Source organism: Eriocheir sinensis, chromosome 36, assembly GCF_024679095.1.
Source record: "Eriocheir sinensis breed Jianghai 21 chromosome 36, ASM2467909v1, whole genome shotgun sequence".
In the NCBI taxonomy this organism is placed as follows: domain Eukaryota; kingdom Metazoa; phylum Arthropoda; class Malacostraca; order Decapoda; family Varunidae; genus Eriocheir; species Eriocheir sinensis.
In genome coordinates, this window is record NC_066544.1 from 6,222,587 (window position 1) to 6,237,269 (window position 14,683).

The following is a 14,683-nucleotide window of genomic DNA, read 5'->3' on the forward strand; positions in this document are numbered from 1 at the left end:
AAACGTACTGACTCCTGGATCTGCCATGGTGATGTTAGGTGCGCCTATTCGAATTCAGCCAACAGCTGGCACTCAATGGACACAAAGATTGGTAACTCGATCCTTTCAGACCAAGACATGCTGTCTCTAAAATGATGTGTAAAACTTCAGCTTGGTCTGATAAATGGGAGATAGTACCCTTTTAAATAAATATGTCCCAAAACGTACTGTGTTGATCTTGGTGTCAAAATCAAGTCAAACCTCATTTTCTCCCAGAATTGCATTGATGCAGCGAACAGAAACTTCCCCTTCAAGAATAAAGATGTAACACTACCACTGTACAATAACCTAGTTACTCATTCAGAATACGTGGTACAGTTTTGGTGTCCCCGCCATGCGAAAAAGTAGGTGGGGGCATTTGCCTAAGCTGCACGTGGTCTCGGTGCTCATCTGTCTCATTGGCCCTTGAGCCATGGTAGGTGAGGACATGTGGTTACAGGAGGTTGGGAGCTTAGAATTACAAACAAGGTAAATATAGCTTTATTTTTTCCTTGTTACAGCATAAAAATCAATTGATAAACTTAAATTAGCCTTTTATTTATTGCATAAAATTACTCTTTCTTTGTGAGTAAGCTGCATCAGTTGAACATTTATTTTTTTCTTTATCAGCAGCCTTCACAGAGGAGGATACATAATTTGTAGTTCATTTGTTTGTCGGTCTGTCTGTTACCAAGACATCTAAATAAAATAAATAAATAATATAGCCTCACCAAATTCACATGGGAACATTTTTAGGTGAATATCTCAGGTTGGTTACATTTTGGTGATAATCCAATATAAGTTGACTGAAGAATTACAAATTAATTATCAAAAAAATGAATAAATGAATGAGCCTGTGCTTTGAGTGCCTTCACTAATGGCCGGTTCATCTAACAGTGAGTCAGTGCTGGAAGAGTTTACTGTTTCCCAGGCGGTGGTCTGGACCCCTCCTGATAAAATCCAATGAATAACTGGTGATGAATGATTGCAGCCACTTTCACAATAGAATGTTGGACAATATGGCAGTAGATCAATATTCTTTGGAATGTGCTGTGTAATTTCTGTAATCATATTGATAGAAATAACCATTAAAAAATTTAACTTTAGCAACCACTACATAGTTGTTACTCTTAAGTAAAAAAGATTATAAAAAGATAAATAAATATTCAAATAAACAAGAATGGTTACTATTTACATACAATTAAGACACTCACTCACTCACTACGACGTTTGAGAATAAGTGCATCAAGGATTATTGTTGAAATTAACATTCCAATTGTTGACGGTCCTCGAGAGCGCCACATCAGCGGCGGAGCAGGGCCTGAAACCTCATCAACGGTAAACGGTAAACGGCAAACGGTAGTTAGTTATAGAATAGTTATTTATTAACTAATTATCCTCATAACAAAATAAAATATCAACAAAAAGAGAAACTGACAATATCATAAACTATGCAACAAAATTAACAGAATCAGACTTCTCTCCTGCCTCTCCTCAATTTAGAAATGATGAACACATGTATGGACTTTTGAATGGGGGCTTAAAATTTACAACCCTGTATCTTAAAATAAACTTGCAGCATTAGCCTCTTAAAGAACATCCAAAATATTTTTAGACATTATTACAAGAAAGTAAGAGAAACATTACTCAAAATATGCAAAACTATATATAGTACACCTATTTTACATGTTTTCCTGTTTATAAAAATGTAAATCTCCAAATTTGAGGAAACTGAGACAACTAAACAAACTAAATAATTCCTGAGAAAATGGTCCAGTTTGGTTGACAAATTACAAAAATAGAAATTTACTCATCAGTGAAGGTTTGCATTTACAAATTGCTGGACCATTTTGCTGTAATAACAAATTTACATAAGTTTAAAAACATCTCAGTAGAGTGTAATATAATATAGATCAAAAGGCACAAACATGCCATAACAAATGACAAAAAAAAAAAAAAAAAAGATCAAAGATTTTTTTTCAGAAAGAAATCATGCTTATTAGCTTGGTACAGACTTAGCAGGTGTCCCTGACTATAGGAGGCTGGTAGTTGGGCATGATTGCAGCTGTGAGGGAACTGGCATACAGGTCAAGACGCTGAGTCATCTGTGGAATAAAAAGGGGTGTATTGGACTAACCTGAATTTGCTTAACCAGAACAAATTATTATACAAAAGAAAACAACAGGAGTTTTTAGGAGCCAACAATGTAAAAAATATCTGAGGAAACATTTTAGAATGTCAGAAAAAGCAATGTGCCATCCGTTGTGCACCGTTGTGCACAAAACTTTTGGCATGAATGACAAAACAACCTAAATCTGTCTCTATACTCAGTAGGCTCTGAGTGGTGCATACAGAGTATAGGTGTAAGCAGTCATGCAACATATAATGCAACATTTAACATCCACATTACATTCTGGGAAATCATACACTGTGACTCAGATGCTATGTCCTGTGGTAATGAGGTCCCTGAGGAGTGATGGAGAGATAAATAAATTAAAAACTGAAATGAGGAACACTACACCAGTTCTCTGTGCAGATGGAGGTTCAGAGCCAAGGAATAAAATTCATCATTAATGTACACCTTGAGTCACTCACCCTGAATCCCCAGCGATCCTTGACCTGGCGACACAGATTCAAGTCCACCTCAGTGAACAGAAGGCCGTCCTTGTTCCTTGACAAGCCCTGAAATACACAATATACTATGAGGAACAATGGACACTACTAATTAAGTCTCTTACCAACAATAGTCTTTTATCTATTCATTATCTATTTCATTGATCATTCTGCTAATATATTAAAAATAGGAAGGCATACGTCATATACTCACAGGTGTACGGGAGCCATCAGGGGCTGCTACGTATGATGAGCCATAGAAGTGGCCAAAGTCCTTGTGTGCAGGCTTGCCATCAGCAGAGGTGAATTCATTAGGGAAAACCTCGGTGCCCACACGATTGATGGCACAGCTGAAGTAACTGTTGGCTATAGCTGCATTCCTTGCCTCAATGCCCCACATTGGCTCACTGATTGAAGAGATCATCATTAAGACTGGATTCTTGGTATAATTACTGTCATATAATATACAGAGAGATGAGAGGATGAAAGATGAAACTGCTATACTCTGACTCAGCTATGAAGTCTGATAGGGTGGGGCCCACACGGGGTATTTCCTCCCCACAGCGCTGCAAGATGGAAATATAGCCTCTATTAGTCTTTTCTTCTAAAAAATACTTGTTCACATTGTATTGGGGGTGATGCATCAGCGCTGGGGAGAGGCACATGCACCACCCAAATCGACTTCATATTTGTGTCACACTATAAGTAGAGAATAAATTCCTTTCATATAGTATTTCAAGGATTTCCTGCCACAATTTCTTTACATTTGCTGTGTGGGCCCACTGTGTACAGGTAGCTCAGTAAGAAATGAAAAGTAATTACTTTTAGAAGCACTTCAGCCAATTATCATGAACTACCGGAGAGTGCAACAAACAGTGGTATGCATATGAAGAAATATACGCTGGGAAACACACACTTATATTCATTACTCTGGTGGAAATCAAATTGCAAAACATGGCATCAGTAGCATGACACCAATGGGAGATTTGAAAAGGTGAAAGCTAACCCTATCTTCCACTTCTGATCTTGCTGAGATGGAGGCATGTCCTCATCCCTACTATGGCCTCTAGCACCTGGCTCACCTATCCCCATTAAAGCATCATCAAACCAGTCAAAACCAACATACAGCACGAGAACTTCTAGGTTATGGGTAATCTGGCCACAACCAAAAATAAGAGACAATAATAAGAATAGTTCACCAAGCATGTCTATCATGCACAATGGATCACAATTTTTTTGCAACTCCTGACCCACATGTAAACACAGCATTGTCATCATCATCATCATCATCATCATCATTTCGTTTAACATCCGTTTTCACTCTTCCTGAGCGGTTGGACGCTTTATGGCTCTCCTCCATTCTACTGTCTTCTGCCCGATGCTCATCCAATCCCACCAGTGCCAAGTCTTCCTGTATACACCTTCTCCACGTTTTCCTAGGTCTACCAACTGGTCTCCTTCCTTCTACCTCCAATCTCTCCAAAACTCCCAGCACTGTATCCTCCCCTACTCTCTTTACATGTCCAACATGTCCAAACCATCAGAGTCTTTCCCTTCTGAGCACTGTTTCCAGGTCCTCTACCCCACATCTGTTAGCTACATCTGCACTGTACACCCTGTCTTGCCACCTGATCAACACCATATACCTCAGCATCGTACCCATAACAAAGAGTGTATGGGGGGCACACTGTGGAAATTATCATATTATGCAGTTTAACACAGTGAAATATCTTGGGGTTTTTTTTTGTTGTTTTTTGTTTTTGTTTTTTTACATCTTCGCCTATTGCGCCGGTAGGCTTGCTTGAGGGGCCTGGATGGTAGTCGGCCTCAGCCCATCATGGCGCAGGCAAGTGTTTATAGTGGCGCCATCTTCTCTTGGCTCGTGCTACCCCCCCGGAACTCGTTCTTGATTAACTTGGACGGTTTCCTCTAGAGTCCGGGTTGATGGATGGTCTTCAGGACAGCATGTGGGTAGTTTTAAGCCACTCGGCGGTGACTGAAAAATCCGAGGTGGTAGCGTGGGGATTCGAACTCGCATCTTCCATCACGCGGTGAATGTGGGCCCAGTACGCTACCACTCAGCCACCGCCTACCGCCTACTACTCAATGGTGTGTTTACACGTGGGTTTGGAGTCACAGACCATGCGTGATGCATTGAGGGTAAAATAAAGGCTGAGTGGACTAGCATTATTATTGTCCATCATCCTTGGTCTAGAGCTGATCACCCATCGTTCAGATTTTTGGGGTTCTGTGAATGAAGTGTTGTGTGTGCTACTGTGTGATATTTTTGCCTGTATAACCAGTGGTTGTAAGGGACGTCATTGATGGGTTCGATGGTGTATTGATGGAAGTGGATGACCCAGGCTTAAGAGGCCAGAATGAAAACACAATCAACAGTACGCCACAGTAGCCTCCATGAGCAAGTTTTGTAACAATCATCTCAGTAATCACCTCACTAATTCAGCTGCTCAATGTCAATTCAATACTTATTCATATTATTTCAGGAAAAAAAAGGAGGTAGAAGGTTTCAAATGGGAAAAATAGGTGAATGTCCTGAGGTGGCTGCACTAAAAAAAAATTTACGTAGGGGTCGTGACTAGGGTGGCAAACAGTCGTCATCCAAGATGAACACAGACGCTTCCTTCCAATGAAAAATCAGTTATTCAAAAGAAGATAAATGTTATTATATAGTCTTTGTATTTATTCTAATTTGCCATTATTGTCAAAAAAATTATTTTGGTGAGATCCTACTGAACTTGACTCAGATGAATAATAATATATGTACAAAGACAGTATTTGTTCAGAGCATAAAAAAATTCCCCAAGGAACAGAGATCACCCGGAACACATGTTTACACACCATCAGGTAATGCCAGCCTAGACCTTGACACTGGCTGAATCATGCCATTATTAATAACCCTTTGCAACACCAAACAACCCACAAAACTTCAAACAGCAAACAATAACCACCAAGGTGCAGGTGTTACTGTGGTTCACTCATATTGCTTTGCGTAGCATTCAACACATATTACAGATTACTAGTAGTATAGATAAGATTCTGTAATACCTCAAGCCTCCAACAGTGGCTGAAGGGTTGAATACAATCTCAGCTCCATTGACCCCATACATCATCCAGTTCTGAGGGTGGTGGCGTCCATAGCAAATGTTGACTGCAATACGACCAAACTGTGTCTGTGGCAAGAATCTTTATGATGACTTTCCTGCAAGAGTTTTGGTTACTCATCACACTTCTCATAACAAAATTTAAGGAAACTGCTAATACTTCAAACCAATGCACCTCTAAAGCAAAATCAAATGGTATATCATTGTTTGAATGAATATCAAACTTTTGTTTCTTGAAGAAAAATTAATGTTTTTCAGCCCTTTTCAGCCCCTCAGTTTTTTCACATATACATTTTCAGACCCTACAAAAGCTTTCATCTACCGTAAACAGCCTTTTTCACCTGGAATACAACATGGCCAGTGTCTCCCTCCATGTAGTAAGTGGACTCGTTGAAGTCTCCCACGCGAGGTATGTGGTTCTTGCGGGTCTTGCCTACCACATGTCCGCTGTTACTGATGACAACAGCGGTGTTCCAGAGGGTATCCCCATGGACACTGTCTCGCTCCAAGATTGGGGATACGATGACCATATTGTACTTTTGGGCCAGCTATGGAGAAGTAGATGTGGCATAAGAACAAAGGATGCAAGAATTAAGATGACACTATCTTATAGGTACAAAATAGATTGAGGACATGCCATCCACACAGAGGAATAAGTGAATAGAACTGAAAAGTTGTGTGGAAATCAGAGGTATGTATGGAAAGTGGAAATAAGAGAAAACAAATTAGATGGAGTACAAACAAGTGATTTGGATGAAGGGAATAACCAATTAAAAAAAAAATTATAATATCAATTGATCTTTTTCATACTGATACTTGACCTTCAAAATCAAGGTACAGGGACAAGTTGGATCTTTATTCTGCAATAATGTATATGTTGTAATAACACTAAGACACATGGACAACCGCTTTGACTCACCTCTTGACACAGCTGAGTGGTGGGCCCATACTCAGCATCTTCAGCAAATTCACACCATGGCTTCTTCTCTCTTGTGCAGAAAGCAAATGGCATAGCTAGTGGATAAATGTAGGCATCATTAGAGAACTGGAGATGATAACTGATGAGTTTCAAATCTAAAGTCGATATTATCAAAGGCCTTTACAGCCTATCAAATCTATATCTGATCATGGAACAAGAATGATCATATGCATCTAGCTTTTATATTTTTCTGAAAGTGCCTCATTGCTTAATTTGCTTCAGTCCTTCATTAGCCATCACAGTCCTTAAGTGAGGAGGAGTGGCTACAACTGGGAATCAGATTTATATTTTTGTCCAGAAGAAAAATAATCAGATCTGATCCCTGTGAACGGTGAATATAATTCTAGCCTTAAATGACTGTGTTATGCATGAAGAGTCAGTAAAGAATGTAACAGTTTAGAAATCTAAACATATCCTTGGAATTTTTAACTTGTCATTTGATACAAATTACTACACAGAACATGATCAAGGCACATCCTAAGGCCTGCATACTTACTCCAAGCCTCCTGGTAACAAAGCACATTGACACCACACAGAGCTGCTGCCTCAGTGATGCGGGAGATTTTGTTGTGCAGGGCTGTGCGCTGAACCAACACAGGGGCAGTGGTGTCCGCAGCGATGGAATTCTGCACAACTCCAATGCGAACAATTCTGGAAAATTATATCAAATGACTTCTGCTACAGTATTATACTATAGAGCAGCAGAAATAAATCACCATAACCAGAAAACTTCTACAGCTACTAAAAGTAGTATAGAGGTATACATGCCCTCAGTCCTGGCATATTAAAAATGCATACATACACACCAACATGATGCTATTTACTTTAAAAAACATGTGATGTGGGATGATGACCATAACCAGAAGTGCATCAGTCAAAAATAGCAGTCAAATCAAAATCCAAAATCATTTGTACACTCCATTTATCCTTATACCCTTCACTACTAAATCACAGTGGTAGTTGTACAAGACTGCATGCTAGACTCAAAACTCTCTTGTGCAAAACATGTTTCATTTTAGGCCATTTATTTTTTCTCACTAGTGTTTGACCGTTAGTCATAAAACCTCAAATGAGCTGTCATTTCAAACATTAGTACTCTTTTTTTCAAATGCACAAGGATAACCAGGACTGGAGCAGACAAAAAGTTTCATTACTGTCAACATACTAACTTTCACACACAAACTTTTCATGCACAAACAGGAGATCCAAAATTACTAAAATTTCATCTTTGCACATATTATTTTCCCCAGCTCAGCCTCGTTTTTTCTGCAAAACCTGCTCTGTCAAGGAACCTCCACCCAGTGTAGTCATCTTAGCAACCTCAGACAGACAGTCTATGTTATTACACCTTTATAGTCAATGAGATGTAAGTGGTAATTTTTCTACTGAGGTCAGTGTTTTAGCCATTATATTAGGGTAATGCAGAAAATACTAAACAGAAAAAAAATCATGTTTAAACCAATATTCTATCTTACATAACCATTTATGGTAACAATGATGGCCAAATTATATAAAAGAAGTAGACAGTTTGTGTTTTTCCAATGGGGTTTACCATACAATACTTAGCACATGGGGTGAAGGCTGGTTGCAGCTAGAAGAAATTTGCCAAGTACAGTACATTTGACTTAAAAAAAAAAAGCATTCAGTTGTTAGAGTGCAAAACAACAGAAAAGACAATTATTGTACTATTATGCTACATTGTGGCACAGCAAACAAGTGCACTCTCAATCAAATGATATGAGAAAACTTTTAAAAATTCCACAAGTGCACCACAAACCTAATGGGGCTGACCTTCAAGGCTTTGGAAGAGCCCTTATCTGTGTGATGAAGGAAATTCAGAAGCATATGGTGGCCCTGAGGGAAGCCCTGATAAAAGAGAAAATGTAGCAGATCCAGAAAAAAAAGCTAGGGATCCCTGGGGCAAACCATATTGCATGAAATGCCCAGAAAAACATTTTAAACTTCTATACTGAAATTAGGCTGTGACTAATAATTCTAAAAGATGGAGATCATGTAAAATAGTGGAACCTAAGTATCTACCTTACATTACTACAGATAAGAGTTTTCTAACTAATTACGTATATCATAAATTTAATCACATGCACAAACCCTCCGAGTGAATGTTCTTCACACGCAGAGTACACATACCACCTGCTTCTATTACAATTGTTTGATGGAGCTTCAAATGTAGATAATAACTTATTAAAATAAACTAAAGATATATTTCAAGAAACGGTAATACCACGGTGAAAAAATCCTGTAATGAACACCACTAAGTGCCGCAGATCAAACCCGAGCCTTCTGAATAGAAGTCAGGGCAGCATACTAACTACGCCACCAATGAGCTAAAAGGTCACCGCGCCAGAGGCCACTTCTGCAGCCCATACCTGACGCCCCTGCCCAACACTGTGGACGTGAGGTGAAGGTGACCCCGCCCACACTCATGACAGCTGGAATCACTTTTAACCAACCCCTTTGGCATACTGCCCTGAATTCTACTCAGAAGGCTCGGGTTCAATCCCCAGCGCTTAGTGGTGTTCATTACGGGAAAAAAAACAAATCTTTTTAATAGCCTTGTTCTCATGTTTTTGATACATCATTAAAAAGGCTCAAGACTTGGTCGAGAATTCCGATTTTGAGAAACAGCGTACTTCTTTGACCTAATGCTAAAGTCTGCCTCGCATACGAAGGGCCTCGTGCTCAGGAGGGTTGTTGGTAATTTTTTTTATTCCAAAATAGATCAATTTTTCATGTGCTTTGAGAAGTGGCAATCTGCCCCATGACAATGGTGGCATAGCGGTGGCCATCCCTTCCTGTGTTGTGTTCCTCCCCATGTAGGGGCAGCAAAATGCATGCCTCAATTTCTCTCAGAGGGGTGGATTTCTTTTGGTTACACTACCACAGGATATGAAAGAAAAGTAACTTCAGAAAAATCAAAGCATAAAGAAATTGGTCTACATGGGTGAAAAGAAGCCATGTATGCAAAGGCCTGAGACACAGTTAACAACTCCAATGGCATTCAACCATGGGGTATCTCTTTGGCCTGAAGCTAGATGGTTCACCTCACATCTCAAGGGCATGGGTTCAAATCTCAGGTGAGTAGTTGGGGAAAAATCAAATTCTTGAGTTGTAGATCATTTCTCATGTGCTTAAAGAAGTGAAGTTTCCCCCTTGAAATCACTGCAGATGAATGTTTAAATAATCATAATTGTTATTTAGTAATATCATTTAGATAATGATGATGTTTGGTGATGCATATCCACTCCATATAGCAATTAATGGCACATATCTATACATGATAATATTTTAAGGTGAAACCCACCAAAAGAATACTCTAATAACTATCAATATCATTCTTCCCCAGCATAATCACACACTGCTCACTCACCTTGGAGCTGTGAGTTCCTCCTTATCAGCTGTTATGCGGTAGCCTTTCACCTCAAAATTGTACTGCTGTGACAGCTTCTCAGCTGCTTCAGGAACCTCAATGGAGCTGTGACCACATTAATGTCAATAAGAATGAAAGCTTAAAGAAATATAGCTTTCATAATCACAAAGGAATTTGTCATATTTTAGTTTTTATAGTGGTGGCTAACGATACGAAAAACAAAGAGGTTTATCCAACCCTCATTAGTAACTCCACCTAGACAAACAAATTGATACAGCCCCTATATCACCCTATGAACCTTAAACATGCACAGACCACACTGTTTCAATAATCCAAGCCTCACTCCACCTGCACACAAATGCCACACTCCATCTTATACTTCTTATAACACCTCGTGCCTTATTCCACTACCACACATCAAGCTTTGCCACCTTGGGTCTTTTTACTTAAACAAAGTACATCTCATAGTGCACTGTACCAACACACAACAGTTTCAACATCCCAGACCTCTTCAATAACACCATGAATTTCTCTGTATCTACTAAAAACTATCAGATAATAAATATTTCATAACTGGGTTTGGGTTTAACTTCTTTTTATTTTTTGACATATTACTGATTTCAGGTGTCATGGGCAATGAATATTTACCCAGATATCCAACATCTCACCCCAATGAAACTCTCAGACAAACTTACGGGTGTTCACGGCCATAGAGAATCCTCTTGAGTTCCTTGAGTTCTTGTTCTGGCACATTGTTCTCCAGGCAGTGCTCCACACTCACCAGCTCCCCTGACATGTTTCCTCTCTGGGAAGACACAAGGAAGGAAAACTGGTATGCAGCTACTGTTTGTGTGGCTGACTAACCTTAACAGCTCTGTAAGTGCTGGGCCAATCTTAGCATCTCTCTCTCTCTCTCTCTCTTTGCACTATACCCTTTCTTCCTACTTTTACTGTGATTATGAAGGCCAAACCCTGTGGTACAGAGGCAGCAAATTAGTAAATTGAAAATAGTTATATTAACTGTCTTGTCACTATGAATCAAACAAACTGACTTCTGAACACATACAATTCAGATGACCAATACAAGGGTTCATTTTACGGCTGTTTACTAGTTATGAATATATGAGGTGATTAGACCTAAAAAAATGCCTAAAGTACAACCTATACAGGAATGCAAGTTTATGGGTTGTACTGCGTAATATTCTACAAGGAGTATAGTGGTGTGCTTACGAAAGGCATTGCTTAAACTTGAAATTACAAAGAGGAGGCCACCCAGATGCTAATTGATTAGTAACACTTAAAATACAGGTTAGAATATATGATATCAGTCTCTAGTGATTTATTATACAAGATTGTGGGGAGCTAAAAAAAAAAATGAAAGAAATAACCAGTCTTTGGGGTTATTTTGTTGTGTCCCCCCCTCTTAAAATTGAAACAAGTCGTATGAGAGAATACAACTTCACAAATAAATGTGTGAGTTTAGTACCAAAGAGCAGCAGAGCAGAAGACAGAATTGTGCACTCCCTGGTTATATAAAACCTCAAGGCCAAGATAATCAACTTCCATCTTCTCAAGACACGTGTGTGTGTGTGTGTGTGTGTGTGTGTGTGTGTGTGTGTGTGTGTGTGTTTGTTCACTAATTTTTTGTTATATACGGTAGATGTAGAAAAAAATTAACTTCAGGATGAGTTTAAATTAGTGTTAGCCTCTCTTCAGATCAAGCATTCATTGCATATCTCCTAAATAGAAAGAGAAACTTTTATCCATCTTATTCTTAGTTGTAAATGTTCATTGCCTATTACCCCTGCATCCAATTAATTTCAATCAACTATATTTCTATTGGGGAAACAAAATTTCTTGGCATTACTTAGGAATCTATAATCTTCTTTTACTTGTACTCATGACCTCATATTCTTCCATGGTCTTCAATCAGGTCCTCCTTAACGTTATTCTTCAATCCATATAGCTATACTGGTCTAAACATAACCATTGTCTTTTCTTTCTCTTCTTTCCTGTCAGCCTCACAGTATCATATTACCCACAACCAATGAGTGTTCTAAACTTACGTTCTTTCTTACACTGTTAATAATGGGAGTTTAATATTACTAAAACCTAACCTATGAATGGGCTGGGTATGCTATGGGTGGAATATCAATCAACAGGTGTCATTATATCAGTCTTGATTTGACACAAGGACACATTAATTTTGCAGATACTGTAGTGTGAATGTCGGCATGAGTGTATATATATAGTGTGACAATAATGATTTATCTAGGTTAGTAGAATGCATAAACAACAACAGAAGAGCAGTCGATCAAGTAGGAGACAAGATATCCGAGCATTAATAAATAAAAAAAATCTTAATGTCATTATGTGAAACAGCTTCATTTAATCTCCCAAGAGCCAAACTATGAATGTAGATCAGAAGAGGGGAGTGAGACAGACCTCCATACCCAGTGACCTTTAATATTCATACCAATACCCAGTGACCTTTAATATTCATACCCATACCAAGTGACCTTTACTATTCAAACCCATACCTGGTGACTTTTACTATCCATACCCATACCCGATGACCTTTACTACCCATACCCAGTGACCTTTGCTACCCATACCCATACCCAGTGACCTTGACTACCCATACCCATACCTGATGACCTTTACTATTCATACCCATACCCGGTGACCTTTACTATCCATACCCAATCCAGGGATTTAAACGGGGCCTTCACCTCTCCCTTGAACAGTCACTGTTCTTGTACACGGAATAATTACCTGCCTCTGTCAAAACTCATCCCATTATTAACATTGTTCTGTAACAGAACTCATATCTATACACCTTGCTTAACACCTAGCTGCACATGGCACACAATTCCACCCATTATTTTTGTACAAATCATAATGTCCTTAATTGAACTGATGGGCTGGCGTGCCAGCAGTTGCGGGCTATCCTTCTACGTACCACTGATATGTGAACCATGACAGTAAGCTGGGGTAGCCAACCAGGTGAGTAAACCATACCTGATGACCTTTACTACCCATACCCATACCCAGTGACCTTTACTACCCATACCCAGTGACCTTTACTATTCATACCCATACCCAGTGACTTTTATTATCCATAACCATACCCGATGACATTTACTTCGCATACCCATACCCAGTGACCTTTACTACCCATACTCATATCCAATGACCTTTACTACCCATACCCATACCCAATGACCTTTACTACCCATACTCATACCCAGTGACCTGTACTATTCATACCCACACCCAGTGACCTTTACTATTCATACCCATACCCAGAGACCTTTACTATTCATACCCACACCCAGTGACCTTTACTATTCATACCCATACCCAGTGACCTTTACTATTCATACCCATACCCAGAGACCTTTACTATTCATACCCACACCCAGTAACCTTTACTATTCACACCCATACCCAGTGACCTTTACTATTCATCCCCACACCCAGTGACCTTTATTATTCATACCCATACCCAGTGACCTTTACTATTCATCCCCACACCCAGTGACCTTTATTATTCATACCCATACCCAGTGACCTTTACTATTCATCCCCTTACCCAGTGATCTTTATTATTCATACCCATACCCAGTGACCTTTACTGTTCATCCCCATACCCAGTGACCTTTACTATTCATACCCATACCCAGAGACCTTTACTATTCATACCCACACCCAGTGACCTTTACTATTCATACCCATACCCAGTGACCTTTACTATTCATACCCATACTCAGTGACCTTTACTATTCAACCCCATACCATGACCTTTACTATTCAACCCCATACCCAGTGACCTTTACTATTCATACCCATACCCAGTGACCTTTACTATTCATACCCATACTCAGTGACCTTTACTATTCAACCCCATTCCGTGACCTTTACTATTCAACCCCATACCCAGTGACCTTTACTATTCAACCCCATACCCAGTGACCTTTACTATTCATACCCATACCCAGTGACCTTTACTAGTCATAACCATACTCAGTGACCTTTACTATTCAACTCCATACCCAGTGACCTCTGCCCACCTGCCCATACACATACACTGCGCCACGCCCTTCCAACGCCTGCCACGCCCACCGGCAGCCATTCACACCCCTCTACATCGCCGCGCCAGCTCGTGTCAGTGCAGGAAACATGACAAACATACCTTGGGCTCAGCAGTGAAGGCGTGTCAACCCGCTTCTCTCTCCGGTCCCAGCTGTAGTGTGTCCAACGTTGCCAGATGGTCGCGCTCGGCCACTTATTTTTACCTATTTACACCCCAAAAACTGTCTCCTGGACCCTAATGCCTAGATTTATTTATATTTATCGTTACATTCGTTAGTTTCTGATGTCTTATGGTGATAGTTAAGTCTCAGAAACCGGTAAAAAGGATGTTCTGAGTACGACAACCTGGCAATGGTAAGTGTCCTTGGTCTGGGCTGGGGTCTCCTACGTCCTTGTTGACTACGGGGTATGGCACAACGGCGAGATGGCCTTTTTTGCTTTTGTGAGCGTGTCACAGTCTGCGACACA

General features: G+C 39.7%; 1 protein-coding gene across 1 annotated transcript; it reads right to left on the reverse strand.

Moving 5' to 3' along the window:
• Nucleotides 1-503: 503 nt before the first annotated feature.
• On the reverse strand, nucleotides 504-14,468 carry LOC127007651 (beta-ureidopropionase-like). The gene is made up of 10 exons (XM_050878853.1): nucleotides 14,316-14,468; nucleotides 10,816-10,925; nucleotides 10,121-10,225; nucleotides 7,229-7,383; nucleotides 6,673-6,767; nucleotides 6,095-6,301; nucleotides 5,698-5,822; nucleotides 2,846-3,038; nucleotides 2,614-2,700; nucleotides 504-2,123 (listed from the first exon to the last, which is right to left on the reverse strand). Exons 2-10 carry the CDS (start codon nucleotides 10,914-10,916, stop codon nucleotides 2,034-2,036), a joined length of 1,158 nt encoding a protein of 385 aa, XP_050734810.1. The 5' UTR covers nucleotides 10,917-10,925; nucleotides 14,316-14,468; the 3' UTR covers nucleotides 504-2,033.
• Between the last annotated feature and the right edge of the window lie 215 nt (nucleotides 14,469-14,683).